Source organism: Cynocephalus volans, chromosome 9, assembly GCF_027409185.1.
Source record: "Cynocephalus volans isolate mCynVol1 chromosome 9, mCynVol1.pri, whole genome shotgun sequence".
In the NCBI taxonomy this organism is placed as follows: Eukaryota; Metazoa; Chordata; class Mammalia; order Dermoptera; family Cynocephalidae; genus Cynocephalus; species Cynocephalus volans.
This window is the reverse complement of record NC_084468.1, coordinates 6,422,043-6,437,845: the sequence shown is the minus strand read 5'-3', so window position 1 is coordinate 6,437,845 and position 15,803 is coordinate 6,422,043. Positions and strand designations below refer to the sequence as shown.

The 15,803-nt window shown below is 50.5% G+C and overlaps 1 protein-coding gene across 2 annotated transcripts in view; it reads left to right on the top strand.

The window, feature by feature from the left end:
• The window catches only part of STK32B (serine/threonine kinase 32B), a 369,695-nt gene that overhangs the window by 344,002 nt on the left and 9,890 nt on the right, over positions 1–15,803 (top strand). For both annotated transcript variants that reach the window (XM_063108413.1, XM_063108412.1), the window contains 4 exons: positions 3,652–3,768; positions 5,920–6,045; positions 6,704–6,835; positions 9,788–9,852. In XM_063108413.1, coding sequence (XP_062964483.1) covers positions 3,652–3,768; positions 5,920–6,045; positions 6,704–6,835; positions 9,788–9,852 — 440 coding nt within the window. The remainder of the gene's footprint in view (positions 1–3,651; positions 3,769–5,919; positions 6,046–6,703; positions 6,836–9,787; positions 9,853–15,803) is intronic.

The following is a 15,803-nucleotide window of genomic DNA, read 5'->3' as shown; positions in this document are numbered from 1 at the left end:
CCCGAACAGATGAGGGCTGAACCTGGAGCCTAAAGCTGCGGAGCTTACTTTACTCACAGCATTCCGAACTTATTTCTAAATGTACCTACTGCATCTGTGTCATGGTTTATTAGAGTTATCATTTGTCAGGCTGGATCACAGACCCCTCAACCCCAACCCGTGCAGGTCACGAGCTAGGTAGTTGGAAAAAGATTCTGGGACCCATTGGCAAGGTAGACACGCTTTTTTCAGATACGAGCTCTGCTGGCCAGCAGATCAGAGCCATTGTCTTTTATACTGAAGGACACAATAGTGGCAACTAACTAAGGAGTACATGAACACACACGTGCACTTACACTGCTCTTATGTAACACACTTGCAGAGGACGTGCCGAGTCATGTCCTGCTGGATATGAAGTGAGGGGGTCTGACCATTCTGTCTCCATTTTCCTCACATCATTATTATAGTTAATCACGATTTTCATTGCTGTTATTGTGATTGGCCTGGTTCCCTCTAGAAGTGGAGAGAATTACAGAGATTACACAGCTCACTTGGAGGTCTGATGGAAAAGCAGAATTAATGAGTGCCCCGAAGTGACCAAGAAGGAAACAGAGAACGAGATGCAAATGACAAGAAAAGTCCTCATGTTTGTTTCTGGTTACTTCTCCAATTGGGTGCTTGGATGCTCGGGCGCTGGTGGCATTACAGAAAGAGCAGGGAACAAGTATCCAGGCCTCTCTGAGATGCTGAGAAATTCTCCTTTCATCTCTGAGCCTCAGTTTCTTGACCTTTAAAAGAAGGAAGGTGAGCTATCTGCTCAGGAGAGCATGGTGCTGATTAACACCAAGGTCAAGGGGGTTAGGATCCCCTTACTGACTGGCTGTCAAAAAAAAAAAAAAAAAAACTAAAGTGAGAAAGGAGGTGAGACTACATCATCTCCCAAGGTCCTTGCACCTCCAGCAGCTGGGTGTCCAGCATGGGGTGGGACAGGGATAAGGGAAACACTTTATTGAAAGGCAGACAGATGGGAAGAAGTGATTCTGAGTAGCCCAGAAATCAAACCCTCAGCCCCTGGCCCTTCTCTGGGTGGTGTTCCCAAGCTCGGGTTTCCCTGCCACCCCCCACTCGAGGTTATATAGAACTTCCTCCCCCCTCATTTATGCCCAGCGCCCAAGTGGGTTTCCTCCTCAGCACTCACTCTAGACCTGCCCACTCTCTGCTGCCGTCTCCTGCAAGATGGCGGCAAGCTCAGTGTGCCAGAGCCATGCCTGTCCTGCTCACCCCTGGGCCCTGTCTGCAGAGGGCACCTGCACATCCCAGAACAAAGCAGAAATCAGACACCTCCAATCACAGCTCATGTGTGGGCTGTGAGGTAGTTGTATTAGTGTCCTGTGGCTGCTGTAACAAAGTACCACATAGTAGGTGGCTTAAACAACAACAACACGGTATTCTGGAGGCCAGAAGTCCAAGATCAAGGTTTTGGCAGGGCTGGCTTCTTCTGAGGACTATGAGGGAAGGATCCATTCCTGGCTCTCTCTCTTTGGCTTATGGATGGCTGGGGTTTTTTTCCTACATCTCTTCACATTGTCTTTCCTCTAAGTGTGTATCCCTCTGTGACTTAATTTCCCCTCTTTGTGAATGTAAGGTTTCCCCTTTTCATGAAGATACCATATGGGAATAGGCTCACTCTAATGACCTCATATTAATTTGATTATGTCTGGGAAGGCCCTGTCTTCAAATAAGGTCACAGTCTGAGGTCCTGGAAGTTGGGACTTCCACATGTGAATGTTGGGGGGACATAATTCCTCCCACAACAGCAGTGGTCGAGCCTTGGTGGGTCACACTGCCTGGCCTTCAACCTCAGTGTCCAGCTCTCAGATGTGGTGCCCTGTTTTGTCTTCTGTCAAAGGGTCATGTTAGTAGTCGCTAACTCAGGTTCTGTGAGTTTTGCACCACATAACGAATGTGCACAGTTAATGTTGGCTCTTATTATTTCTAATGATGGTAGTTGCGGTTACTGGGGAAGCACAAAGGGTCCTCACACCCAACAGCAGGCAGTACCTTCAGGTGGAAATTTTAAAGTGCTTGTCACTAGATGCATACCCCACTTCCCGTTAAATGGGGGGGGGAAAGTTTAAAGAAATATTTAAAGAATGCTAGTGTATCAAGTTAATTAGGCTTTCTAGAGAGTCCACAGGTTTTGGTTTGCTCTGCATATTATTGGGCAAAATGGATAGTGTCCCAGTCAATTAAATGATAAGGGCGGGACAGCCAGCAAAAGGCGCCCTGCTGGGTGGACACTTCAGATGATGGCACAGACACACCCCTTTGGGCAGACGCTTTCCCCAGGGGACCCCTATTTGGTGCAGAGAAAGGTGCCCCTTCCTTCCAGGGAACTGTAGCTTACCCAGGGCTCAGGACCCTCTTTCACCCTCAGACTGTCACCTTCTATCTGCAGCAGCCCAGTGGGAATTGAAGTTCCATGAGATTGGAGCTGGTGCCTTATATGCCATGAGATCCCGGTACGGCATCTGACTCATGGTCAATGTTCAATCAATATTTGTGGATGGACTGATTCATCACCCTCATCATTGAGCTCTGGAACCCTGCCGCAGTGGCAGACACTGCCTGGGGCCCCGAGAACACAGAGATGAGCCCGATATAATCCCCACCTTCAAGGAGCCCCAGCTTCGTGGAGGACATAGATGGCAATGATTTTACTGCCTTGTATCAATGCAGGAGTTCCGTACCAGTCAAGTTCACATGGTTTGCTATGAATTCATTGCTCAGAACTTCACCAGGGTCAGTTGAGATGTTGTACCACATGTGTTTGGGAGTGACTGCTTTTACAGTCCTGAGTCATCTGTCTGTGATACAACCATGAGAACATCTTGGACCACAGAGCCAGGTGGAGGATGAAGAAGCTTCTGAAGAGCTGTTCTTTCGGGGGATAGGGGTTGAATGACACCCCAGTGCTCTCCAAGCCTGTCCCCAGGGTCGGTCAGAGAAGGCTTCCCAAGCTTCAAGAGATTCTTAGAAGCAAAAAACCACCTGTGGCAATGTTGGGAAGACACAGTCAGGAGGCTCCATGCTCTACCCAGCTTGGAAATTGGGGGAGCACAGAGTGCACACGTTTGTATTGCTGCAGAGGATGGGCAATGGGTGGAGGAAGTCCAGTGTCCTCACAGCCCTCAGTCCCACCAGACCCAGACACTGGCCATTTCGGTCCTGCCCATTCCACAGACCAGTCCAGCCAGGACAGGGAAAGGGGGCAGCCGAGGCCCCCCAGCTGAGACCCCACAGGTGGGGTCTGTGACTGGAGGTATTGCTGGGCATCCTGGGAACAGTGAGAGTCAGCTCCCCAGCCTATCACCAGAGCAAGGACTCTGAGGTTTGGCTGCTGGGAGTGAATCTTGCCTCTGCCACTTACAGGCTGTGTGACCTTAGAGAGTCATGAAACTTCCTGTGGCTATAGCAGCAGCACCGCCTGGGTTCCCACTCTGTCCCACAGGCCTGGTTACTGCTGGCGCGTGGGTCCCGGCCACCTGCTCTGCTGTGAGAGAGGAACACGCACAGTTTCCTGAAGGGGAAGGATAAACCATCCTTTGTAATTTGCATAATCTTAAATTGGTAGCTCTCCCGCTGATTCTAGCTGTTGTCCTTGGGTTGCAGAGACCGTATGAAATCCACTCGGCCACGCCCATTGACGAGATCCTCAACATGTTCAAGATGGAGCGTGTCCACTACTCCTCCACATGGTGCAAGGGGACAGTCGCCCTGCTGAAGAAGGTAAGAGGCAGGACAGCCACCGGCCTGCTGGGCCAGGGAACTACAGGCATTTAGGCAAATGACTAACCAGCCCTACAGCAAGTGAAGGAGCGAGAGAACAGAACAGCATAACAGTGGTGGAAATAACAAGTCAGCTGGGCTCTAATGCTGAGTAATAAGCTCTATCGTGGGGATGCACTTGTGGTCAAAGAACCATGGCGTCTTTGACAGCAAGCCCCCAGGCTCTTTCCACTCCACTACGGGCTCCTGATAAATAGAAATAGATAATGCATATGGATTTTTTTAAAATCTTTACTACAAATGGTCTTTTAACCTACTGAGCTCTAAGAGACTGGACATCTGACTTTTTGCAGGAACTGTTGCTATTGGAATAAAGCAGTGATTCTCAAAGTGCGGTCCCTGGATCAGAAGCACATTAGAAATGCATATTTTCTGGCTCCACCCCACACCTCCTGAGGCAGATGCCCTGAGGTGGGGCCCAGCTGTCTTGATGAGCTCTCAGGAGGTTCTGATGCACACCCCAGTCCGGCACAGGCAGGAGATCTTGGTGCCCTCTTGTTGAGACTGCCTTTGAATCCTCCAAGATGCATAGAGCTGAGTTTGGCATATGGTTGGCACCCAGTTATTTTTAAAGATAATGACAGCAGCCAGCATTGGTAGAGAGTGTATTGTTCTGGGCCACGTGGTGGCTCTTCTCCCTTAATCCTCACAAGCCCTGTGGTCAGGGTAGTGTTACCATGATGATACCAGAAATGGGAAAGCTGAGGCTTAGGAAAGCAGAATCGTTCAATCAATGCCACAGGGCTGGTAAAGGGCAGAGGCAGGAATTGAACCCAAGCCCTCCTCCCACCAGATCCCAGCTCTCAGTCTTTCCACCACTATAAATGACTTGTTGAATTACTAACTAGTTAAATTACTTTAGAGTTCCTCACCTGGTTCTCATAAATCAGTGGTTCTTAACCCTGACTGCTCATTAGAATCATCCGGAAGCCTACATACTGCCAGTGCCTGCACCTCCCAGCCCACCTGATGAGTCGGAATCTCTGGCCACCATGGGGGTCTGGACATCAACATGTTTTCAGAACAGCTGCCCTGAATAGGGAACTTGCATATGGCATTGGGATGGAGTCTGATTAGATCTGAACCCATTGTTCTGGGGCAGCCTCCAGCCTCTAAAGGGAGGCCACATGACCTACAGATATGATCCCTGCTGGGTGTCCCTCATGTGGCATAACTCCAGCCCACTCCCTGCAAAAAGCTGGGAGACGTCTGCAGTGGCAGGTGGAAGCAAACTGGTGGGGGTGGGGCGGTCACTCCCACCTGTGGGTCGCTGGGTGTCACACCCTTCCCTAGCATGTGCCAGACCCTCACTGGTCCCATTTGGGTCTCATCCAATGAGCAGGAAGTGGAAGGGCTGCCATCATTCTTCCTGCTTTCAGACAAGGCAGGGAGCTTAGAGCAGTCAGCAGCTCACCCGAGGTCACACGGCTATTAAGTGGCAGTCCAGGACCAGGGCCTCTGTCCTTTCACTTTTAGCCCAAGTGCTCTTTGCATTAAATAAGCTAGAGTGTCATGGAAAGCCAGAAGCCCCGTTTGGATGCAAGGTAATATTCTTTGGTTGTTTTTAAACTGCTTCACCTCTTATTAGAAGAAACTCAATTTGAAAAGAAGCTAAAAACTGTCCCCTTGGCTACAAATGAGGCCACTCCATTAGTCCGCAGAGGTCACCTCATAGCTGTCCAGGGATAAATTTTATCATACTTTTGAGCCTCCCATTACCATGTTGGAAGTCCTAAGAGGAGGCAGCTAATTCTCCTTATTTTTAATTGGAAGCCTTTGCAGACAGCAGTGAGAGGCAGCCTGTTACGGGGCTCTAGCCCCAGAAGGGAACGCAAAGGCTGAAAATCTAGTCCCTGCCCCAACAGAGCCCTGCCGGATGACCTTGCAGGAGCAGCCTCGCCTCCCTGTCCTTCCCTGGCTATAAAGACATGAGCACAGATGGTGCTTCCAACAACAGGGACCCAGACAGGGCACGACATTCATGAGCAGGATGAGCAGAGGCTTCCCTATCCTGAGACTTCCTCCTTCAGAGTCCCTGCTAGCCTCAGCGGGTGCACAGTTCCTGGAAGCTTTATTGCCCTCTGACTGCAGCTCCTGACCAAGGACCCTGAGAGCCGCCTGTCCAGCCTCAGTGACATTCAGAGTGTGCCCTACTTGGCCGACATGAACTGGGATGCAGTGTTTGAGAAGGCGCTGAGGCCCGGCTTTGTGCCCAATGTGAGTGTAGTTCCCATGTGATGTCACACCACACCTCTACAGGGTCCCCTCCTTCGTGCAAAGCATGACCCCAGCAGCTGACCTGTGAGTCCTCTGCTGGCTGCCGCCACTTGAGGACCAAAGGATTCATGGTTCACTGAGATTCGGGGTGGGTTTGGATCTGATTTCTAAGCTTCCAGCTGCAGAGCTTCTCTTCCTGTAGTGGGTCCTTTGGGCCCTGAGCCTCCTGTCTTGCACTGAGTGACACCTCCTGTGTGCAAGCACTTCCTTAGTCTCCTTCCCGTGGATGTTTGTTATAGGAGACTGAGTTCAGTTTTCCAGTGTGATTATTCAATCATTTTACCATATACATATTCTCATGTCATTGCTATCTTTTTTATAAATACCATTTTTAATAAGTTAATTTAAATAAATTCATGGACATTAACAGAGGTAGGGTCGCCCCTGGGGATGGGATTATGCACATAAATGAATGATGTATGTGTGAGGACGTGTTGCTTTTTATCATTGGAGGAAAAAAATGTGATCAATGTATCCCACAGTAGTAGTTAACCATTATTTGTTGAATGAATGATTGATTGGGTGAATGAATGAAAGAAAAGAAATAGTGATAGGTGGAACACACACAAACCATGTTCTCTTTTCCACTTTCCTTTAGAAAGGGAGACTGAATTGTGATCCCACATTTGAACTTGAAGAAATGATTCTAGAATCCAAGCCACTTCACAAAAAGAAGAAGAGGTTGGCAAAGAACAGGTCCAAAGATGGCACAAAGGACAGCTGTCCCCTGGTGAGCACTTTCTCTGGAGCAGTCTCAAGGAGGAGGAGATAATTGAGCAAGTCTACTTTTTAGCCAAAAAGGGGTATTTCACTTCTCCCGTCCAATTACCCTTTTTTGCAGTAAATAAAATGCCATTATCAAAGTACAAAACCATGAAAGAATTGCTATAGATGGAGGCGTTCACACGTTAGCACTTGTCCTGGTGCAGGAGCCTCAAGTAGCTCTCGGCAAGGAGGACAACATGGTTTTGAGTAGCATCACACTGTAGGAGTGGTCCTGACACACCCGTAGGAAGATCTGACACTGTGGAGACCCCAGGGCTGCCTTAGGACTCCCCTGGGCCTTGGGCTCTTTTGCCTTTATGGCCTCTGCATTAGCTATGTCAACCCAAATGATAGAGAGATTCTTCAGTGACAATGAGTTTATCTGGGAGTGCACAGGGATTTGCAAATTTGGGAAACACGGGCTATGGGGACCATAGGCATATCCAAAGAGGTTGCAGCAAGGGGGAGCTTTAAAGGCAAAAGGAAAAAGTACACATAATTTGTTTTGAAACAAAGAGAGTATTGGTTACAGGGGCTTATGGCAGGAGTTGATGCCGGTTCGTTCGTGGAGACAGTGCGTCAGGTTCGTGTGTATCCAGTTAGCTGTCCTCGTGACTCACCCAGCAAGCTGCAGTTTGAAACGTCCTTGGCAGAAGTTCTCGTTACAGGGAGTCCTTGTGATGGTTCTTGTCGTAGGCACGTGTGTGTGAGGCCCTCCCCTCTTCACCTCGTGGCTTCCTGCATTTATTTTGATACAAGTGACCCCGTTTGATTCTGACAACTTTCACAGTCCCCAGCTGCCGTAACAATGTACCACAACCCATGTGGCTTCAAACCACCCAGATTTACTCTCACACAATTCTGGAGGCCAGAAGCCGGAAATCAAGGTATCGACAGAGTCATGGTCTATCCAAAGTCCGTAGGAGATGGGGCCACCTCGGCTCTCCCAGCTTCCTTGTCACCTGCTGTCCTTGGCGATCCGTGGCTTGCACACTCATCACTCCGATCTCTGCCTCCGTCTTCACGTGGCCTTCTCACTGTGTCTCTGTGTGTCTTCACATGGCTTTCCTATGAGGACCCCATTCACTGGATTTAGGGCCCACCCTACTTCACTGTGGCCTCATCTTAATGTGTGAGATCTGCAAAGACCCCATTCCCCAATAAGTCACATTCACAGATACCAGGCCTTAGGACTGGAACATACTTTGGCAGAGGGACATAACTCAACCTACAGTAGCCCCTTCCTCTATAAAAATACATTTACAATAATATTTCATGACCACATTGGTATGACGGTGACCTTTAATGCTAAAAGCTCACTTTTTATTATTTTAAAAGAAATTAAAACATTTTCGTAGCCCGTAAAATCCTCGTGGGCCTGAGGCCCCACACCAGTTGCACCTGTTACAGAAGTGGGCAGGGGCCCCTGACTGTGCATTCCTGAGGGAAGTGGGCAGGACCCCCAACTGTGTATTCCTGAGGGAAGTGGGCAGGGCTCCCCAGCTGTGTATTCCTGAGAGAAGTGGGCAGGGTCCCCCAACTGTGTATTCCTGAGGGAAGTGGGCAGGGGCCCCTGACTGTGCATTCCTGAGGGAAGTGGGCAGGGACCCCCCAACTGTGCATTCCTGAGAGAAGTGGGCAGGGACCCCCCAACTGTGCATTCCTGAGGGAAGTGGGCAGGGACCCCCCAACTGTGTATTCCTGAGAGAAGTGGGCAGGGGCCCCAGACTGTGCATTCCTCAGGGAGGTGGGCAGGGGCCCCCCAACTGTTCATTCCTGAGGGAAGTGGGCAGGGACCCCCCAACTGTGTATTCCTGAGAGAAGTGGGCAGGGCCCCCCAACTGTGTATTCCTGAGAGAAGTGGGCAGGGCCCCCCAACTGTGCATTCCTGAGGGAAGTGGGCAAGGGCCCCCGACTGTGTATTCCTGAGGGAAGTGGGCAGGGACCCCCCAACTGTGCATTCCTGAGAGAAGTGGGCAGGGCCCCCCAACTGTGTATTCCTGAGAGAAGTGGGCAGGGACCCCCCAACTGTGCATTCCTGAGGGAAGTGGGCAGGGACCCCCAACTGTGCATTCCTGAGGGAAGTGGGCAGGGACCCCCCAACTGTGTATTCCTGAGAGAAGTGGGCAGGGGCCCCAGACTGTGCATTCCTGAGGGAAGTGGGCAGGGACCCCCAACTGTGCATTCTTGAGGGAAATGTGCAGGGCCTCCAACTGTGCATTCCTGAGGGAAGTGGGCAGGGACCCCCAACTGTGCATTCTTGAGGGAAGTGTGCAGGGCCTCCAACTGTGCATTCTTGAGGGAAGTGTGCAGGGCCTCCAACTGTGCATTCCTGAGGGAAGTGGGCAGGGACCCCCAACTGTGCATTCTTGAGGGAAATGTGCAGGGCCTCCAACTGTGCATTCCTGAGGGAAGTGGGCAGGGACCCCCCAACTGTGCATTCCTGAGGGAGCACAGAGGGGAGCATGTTTCCCACACAGATGTGTGGTTCCCGTGTGGCATTTGGGCAGCTGCTAAGACGTGTGTCACAGGGCATCTGTGGTGCCTGTTCCTGAAGAGAATGAGCCCCTTGCATGGCAGTGGGGAATTTCTTCTCCTGCGTGTCTCTTAAGTAGACCCAATGACCATTCCAATGAGCAGGAGACGGAGCTCACAATTTTCAGTCCACATTCCATTCTAACACAGCTTTCAAGTTGGATTTAATGACTTAAAATTGAGAAAAACATCTTTGTCTGCCAGGCTCCACTTGGACACAGCCACCCATACCACCTGGGCCTGCCCCAGCCTCTTAGCTGGCGCCTATGCCCTGGGTATCGTGGTTCCCATTTAGATCAACCTACCGCCCTCCACTGCTCCTTTGCCACATCTCCCTGGACGATGCTCTGCCATTTGGTCACCTCTTTGTGCTCTTTGACAGAATGGACACCTGCAGCAGTGTTTGGAGACGGTGCGGAAGGAATTCATCATCTTCAACAGAGAGAAGTAAGTCCTCCATGCAGAGCCTGTCCAGAACGACTGAGGTCTCCCTGGAAGAATCAGGGTCCCTGATGAAGCCAGCCCTGACACTGGAAGGGCAGGTGTCAGTGGTTGAGATGCAGGGCCCTGGAGGGGTGAAGTGCCCAGACATGGAATTAGACAGGCCCGACCCTGCCTCTGCCGTGTGGCCTGAGCAGGGTGCTGGCTCCACTGCTCTGGGCCTTCGGGTGGCCCAGAGACATGTGGATAGTTGTGGTAGCCTTGCGCTGGCTCCCAGGATGCTGGCATGGAGAGGCGGGTGCCACAAGGTCAAGAGCAGTGGCCCTTTGAGGCGTGCAGTCATGGTTTGAAGTGAGGCTGGCATACAGTCTGCAGGAGCTGGCACAGTAAAGTGGGTAGAAGTCATGTTATCCAGACGCGAGTGGAGGCGACAGCATCTGCAACAGCAGTAGGCACAGAGGAACTTGGCCATGGCGGGGCTGTCAGCTTGGGCTCTGACCTGGGGCTCCTGCTACTTTGTCCCTGCCTCTCTGCTCCCTCAGTGGCCTTGACAGGCTACCCATCACAGCAGGTGTGCCTCCCCTCACCCACCATATAAGGGTCTCCAGGTGGAAGGGCTTGGCCATGTACCCCCAAGATGCCACCTGAGCAATAGGTAACGCCCCCACGTCGGACCCATCCCTGCTCCTCCACGTGGGAGGAAGCGACGTTCCATCCACCCAAAGCCCCCCACCCCCCAGAGGTTCTCAGCTGTGAAAACGACCATGAGAAGTCGATTCACAATGCATGGTCTGCCCCAAACCAAGAGTTTTCCCTTCAAACCAAGAAAGAAATGGGACCTGTTTATCCTGCACTTCTTTCTGCAATCCCATGTGTGAGGCACCTGCTGTGTGGGCACTTGAGTAACTGGAAAATTAAGGTGACTACCTTCATCCCCACATCAACGGTGAGGTGAGTGGGAGGACTGGTGGGGAAGCTGAGGCTGAGCCAGGCTTGTGGTCGTGCCTGCAGGGACCAGGCCCTGGCATCCCCTGCGGCTCCGTCTCCTTTCATTCCCCCCACACCTGGCTGTGAGCTGCGAGAGACCACTCCTGCTCGATGTTGGGGGAGGGGGCTGCAGGCCTCTTCTGCATAGTGGGGGCCACAAAGACGAATCAGACTGGGGCCGTGGTCCCAGGAGTCAATGTCAGAATAGCCTGGGGGCCTGCTGGCAGGTAGAGTTTCTGCACCTGTTATGGGTTGCACTTGTGTACCCCAAAAAGATATGTTGAAGTCCTAGCCCCTGGACCTGTGAATGTAACCTTATTTCAAAATAGGGCCTTTGCATATGCACCGAGTTATGATGAGGTCACATTGGAGTAGGGCGGGCTATAATCCAAATTGTCTGGTGCCCTTATAAGAGAAAAGACAAAGGCACAGGGAGAAGGCCATGTGAGGAGGGAGACAGATGCACCCACAAGCCTAGGAATGCCAGGGATTGCTGGCTGTCCCTGGGACAGATTCTCTCTCAGAGCCCTCAGGAGGAGCCAACCCTGCCAACACCATGATTTCAGACTTCTAGCTTCCAGAGCTATCAGAGGATAGATTCCTATTATTTTAAGCCACCCAGTTGGTGGTACTTTGTAATGGCTGCCCTAGGACACTAACACAGCACCCTAACCCATAGCTTCTGAGAAGAAGCTGAGAGACTGGGCCTGGGGATCTGCATTTTAACATGTTGTTCGAGTCATTCTGACACCTAATAGTTTGAGAACTTCCGCAGGAGACCAGAGTGCCCAATCGGTGAATCCTCTAGTCAGTTCTGAGTTGAGTCACAAGAATCCTCCATTGAAGGCTGCAAATGCTCCCAGCTCTGTCTCCCCTACCCTGGGCATTCATCTGCACCCCTCAGCCCTCGCTGGCCAAAGGATGCTCCCGGGGGTCTGAACTCCCTGCACAGGTGACTGCCTCTTGCATGAAGCAAGGTATGCTTTCTCGGCTAGAAAAGGCTCTTGGGCAGAGAGAAAGTCCCTGCAACTCCCACTGTGATGAAGAAGCCATCATGAGCAGTGAGTGGGAGCCGAGGGATCATGGGCAGGATGTCAACCACATCTGCCCCCACAGGAGATTTTCATTCAGTCATTGGACAGATCTCTCATGATCCTGGACTGGGTCCTGGGAACACAGAAATGCGTCTAGCAGGACCTGTGTCCCGAGGATGCCCACAGCCTGTAGGGGGTCAATTGCCCCACAGTGCAGGGAGTGTTGGGTGGAGACATGCACAGGCCACTGTGGGGATAGAGGAGACGTCCTGGCTCTAACCTCTCTGGACCTCAGTTTCTAAACAGAGAATAAAATTGAAATGGTCACTGCCTACTTTTCTGGAAATGCAGCTGATTATTGGCTAGTGGTCTCAGCTGGCAAAAGGCCGTGGAGCCAGGTGGTATACCTGCTTTCAGGGGCTGATCAGGCTCTGAAGGCCTTGCAGCTGAAGCTTCCATTAGTTTGAGAAATGCACCATGGCGCTCATTCTATTTTTGGCCAAAGATCCAAGCAGGGATGACTTTTCCAAGAGGTCTTTTTAATAGCATTTGGCAGAATTTTGCAGAATAAGGAGTCCCTAGTGAGAAAGAAATTTAAGGAGCTGAATTTTCTATCCTTGTCATCTCTTAAATAGACAAAAACAGATTTAAAATCATAGTAAAGCTACCTTTTTAGTCCTTGAAAATATTACATCTTAAAAATCTAAAATCGTATTTGTTACACTTAATACTATTTATGCTAATAACAGCCAACATTTGTGTATGACTTTATGGTTTTAGATCATGTTCCTTTAATCTAGGGTTTCTCAGTTTTGGCACTATTGATGTTTGATGACTACTGACATTGATTCTCTGGTGTGGCAGCTGTCACATTGCAGGATCTCTGGCCTCGACCCACGAGATACCAGGAGCACCTCTGTAATGTGACAACCAAAAATGCCTCCAGACATTGCCAAGTGTTCCCTGCAGGCAAGATCGCCCCCAGTTGAGGACCACTGCTTTCCTCCTCACCTATCACAGTTTCCTAAGGGACAGGCTTTAGTGCTCCCACGGTCTGGCAGCCCTTAACTGGAATAGGAGGGACGTGAAAGTAGCCTTTCACCGCCTGGCTCCTGGGCCCTCTCTGCTACGTGGGCTTTTGTCCAGTTGTTCAGTGGATGTTCGTTCAGCCTCTCCCTGGGGTCAGGCACAGGGGACACCGCCGGGAGCTCACACCCTGGTGGACTGAGCTGTATGACATGGAGGAAGGGGTCACTCTCCACAAGTGGTTGTTCTCGCAGTTTCTCTCCAGTGCAGAACTGAGGGACATAGTGGCTTGTACACCTCAGATGGTCACTGGAGCTCATTTTTATCGAGCACCCTCTCTACCACTCTCCACTCCTTAGTCTGTCTGTCCATCCTGTGAGCTGGTTACTCTCATCACCTGCCTCCAGGTGAGGAAGTGCAGGCACAGAGTGGACTGAGGGCACACAGCTAAGCAGTGGCAGAGCCACGGTTCCAGGGAGGCAGGTGGCTCCAGAGCTCAAGCACCAACCCAAAATGCAAACGGCCTCTCTCTGTGCTCACTAAGTGCTGGGTAAATGTTGGACAAGGAGTTGCTGCTCTCCCTGTAGACACCATCTGTTGGAGAACCCAGACAGTTCAAGTGCAAGATTGTACAAATGAACATGACCATGGTCCCTCCTCCTTCCCCCTCCTCTGACAACATGACAGCAGCAAACCACAGCCACACTCAGCTGGGGACAGAGAGTGCCCAGACTAAGGCTGCGGCGAGGTGAACAGCCAAAATATAGTGAAAGCTTGCTGACTTCATCTGTGCAGGTGGCCTCCCTGGAGGACTGGCTTTGAAGGACCCCAGCAGTGTGACAGGTGCCCTCCAACATGGCCTGGAGCCCCTGGGAGCTGGAGCCAGCACTGCATGAGGGCTGTGACTCATCTCAGGAGTGGGAACCCGAAGGACCTGGCCAGGTCCTGGTCTTGCTGCCAACAGTGCAGAGACCCTGATAGGGTACCAGGCCATTCTGCCTCAGTTCCTCTTGTGTGCCATCAAGGGACTGGGCTGGATTTCAAGGACTTCTTGACTTTACTACGGCCTGTGCCATTTGCAAAGCACTTTGACATCCACCTTATCTCTTCAACAAGTCCACCAGCAGGAAAAAGATTGGTTAGTCTCTGTATTTAGCAGATTAATCTGTTAAATGGGGAAAACCCTTTGCCCTCGGCCTCTTCCCTCAAATCCCATTGCCAGGAAGCAGCAAACTTTGAATCAAGGCTAGCACATTTAGGTTCTCTCCATTCTTCGAAATTAAACGTTGGTGCCCATATCTTGATCTTCTAGGTGACAATAAATGGGAAAGGCCACTTAGAGTCAAGACCACCACCTTCTATGTGCTGCAACCTGGGGGGGGGGGCGGTTGGGGCTACTCAGCAGCCATTTTCTCGTCCCATTCTCAAGATTCTATCAGTAGGTGTTTTTATTCCTGTTTCACAGTTAGCAAAACTGACTCTGATTCAAATGGAGTCAGACCCTAGACTCAGACAAATCTAGAGGATTTACTGCCCAAGGAGGGGGAGGAAGCGTGGAGCCCAGGTGACCGAGCAAGGCAGGGCCAGGCTTGCTGGGAACCTTGAAACACAGAGCAGAGTGGATGCCTCTCCACCATGCAGGAAAACGGCTGGGGAAATCAGCTCAGTGACCTGAAACAGCAGGAGGAAGTTCAGCCAGAGATGAAGTTAGCCTAAAATGCCGTTAGACTGAAGAATCTCAGTTCCATGAGAACTCGAATTCAGGAAATTGCATGGGAATCAGGGCCCTATGTCAGTTTCACTCAGGTCTCTATCAAAGGAAACTGCAGCTTGGTTTAAAAAGGGTGGCCGATCCAGACATATAAATCTCAGCCAATAAGAGACATGGAAAATACTATCAATTTTGGGGTATACTGAAAAGCTGTTATATGCCATGCACTGTGCTTGGTGTTTCATATATATTTACATTTGATCTACAAGTCATCCTCACACAGTCTTGAAAGTACTGACATCTCTGGAGAATGAGCCATTGCCTGGGTTCACTGTCAAGCCTTTTCCTTAGAGTCGGGATTCCACAGGAGTCTCAAGCTCATGGGGGATTCTCAAGCCCGTGTTCTTTGTCACTGTATGCTCTGACTCTCACTTTTAATTTTTTATAAATATATGACCTTTATTTTTTTTTAATGTATTTATTAATATTATTTTTATTTTACATTCTAAGATGTTGCAGAGCAGTTGGGGGGAGGAAGAGAGAGGAAGAGGGGGGGAAATAGGTTGAGAGGAGGAGATGGGGGCCTGGTTGAGGACTGTGCACCTCCTCATTAAATATGTACCCTTTAATTAAAATAACCAAGTGAAGCAAATGATTGCTACTGCTAGGAATGTGTGTAAAATATGCAATACAAACCGTAAGATGTTCTGCAATAAGCGCTTAGGGGCAATCAGTAACTTCTCTCACCAGTCTCAGCGCTGATTTCCACTGCTTTATCTGGCTGTCATTTTACACTCAGGCTTCTTGTGGGGTGGGGGAGCCTTAGATTCTCTGCCTGAGACTCTTCTGCTGTGAGCTGAATTGTGTCCCCCAAAAAGATACATTGAAATCCTAACCCCTAGTACTTGCGAATGGGACCTCATTTAGAAACAGGGTTTTTACAGAATTAATCAAGTTATGACGGGGTCATACTGGATTAGGGTGGGCCCGAAATCCAATGACACACAGGAAGGAAGGCCATGTGAAGATGGAGCAAGAGATTGGAGAGATGCTGCCACAATCCAAGGATACTGGTGGTGGCCAAGGATCGCCGGCTGCCTCCAGAAGCTGGGAGAGGCAAGGAAGGGTTTTCCCCACAGCCTTCAGACTTAGCATGGCCCTGCCAACAGCTCGATTTCAAACTTTTGGTCTCCAGAACT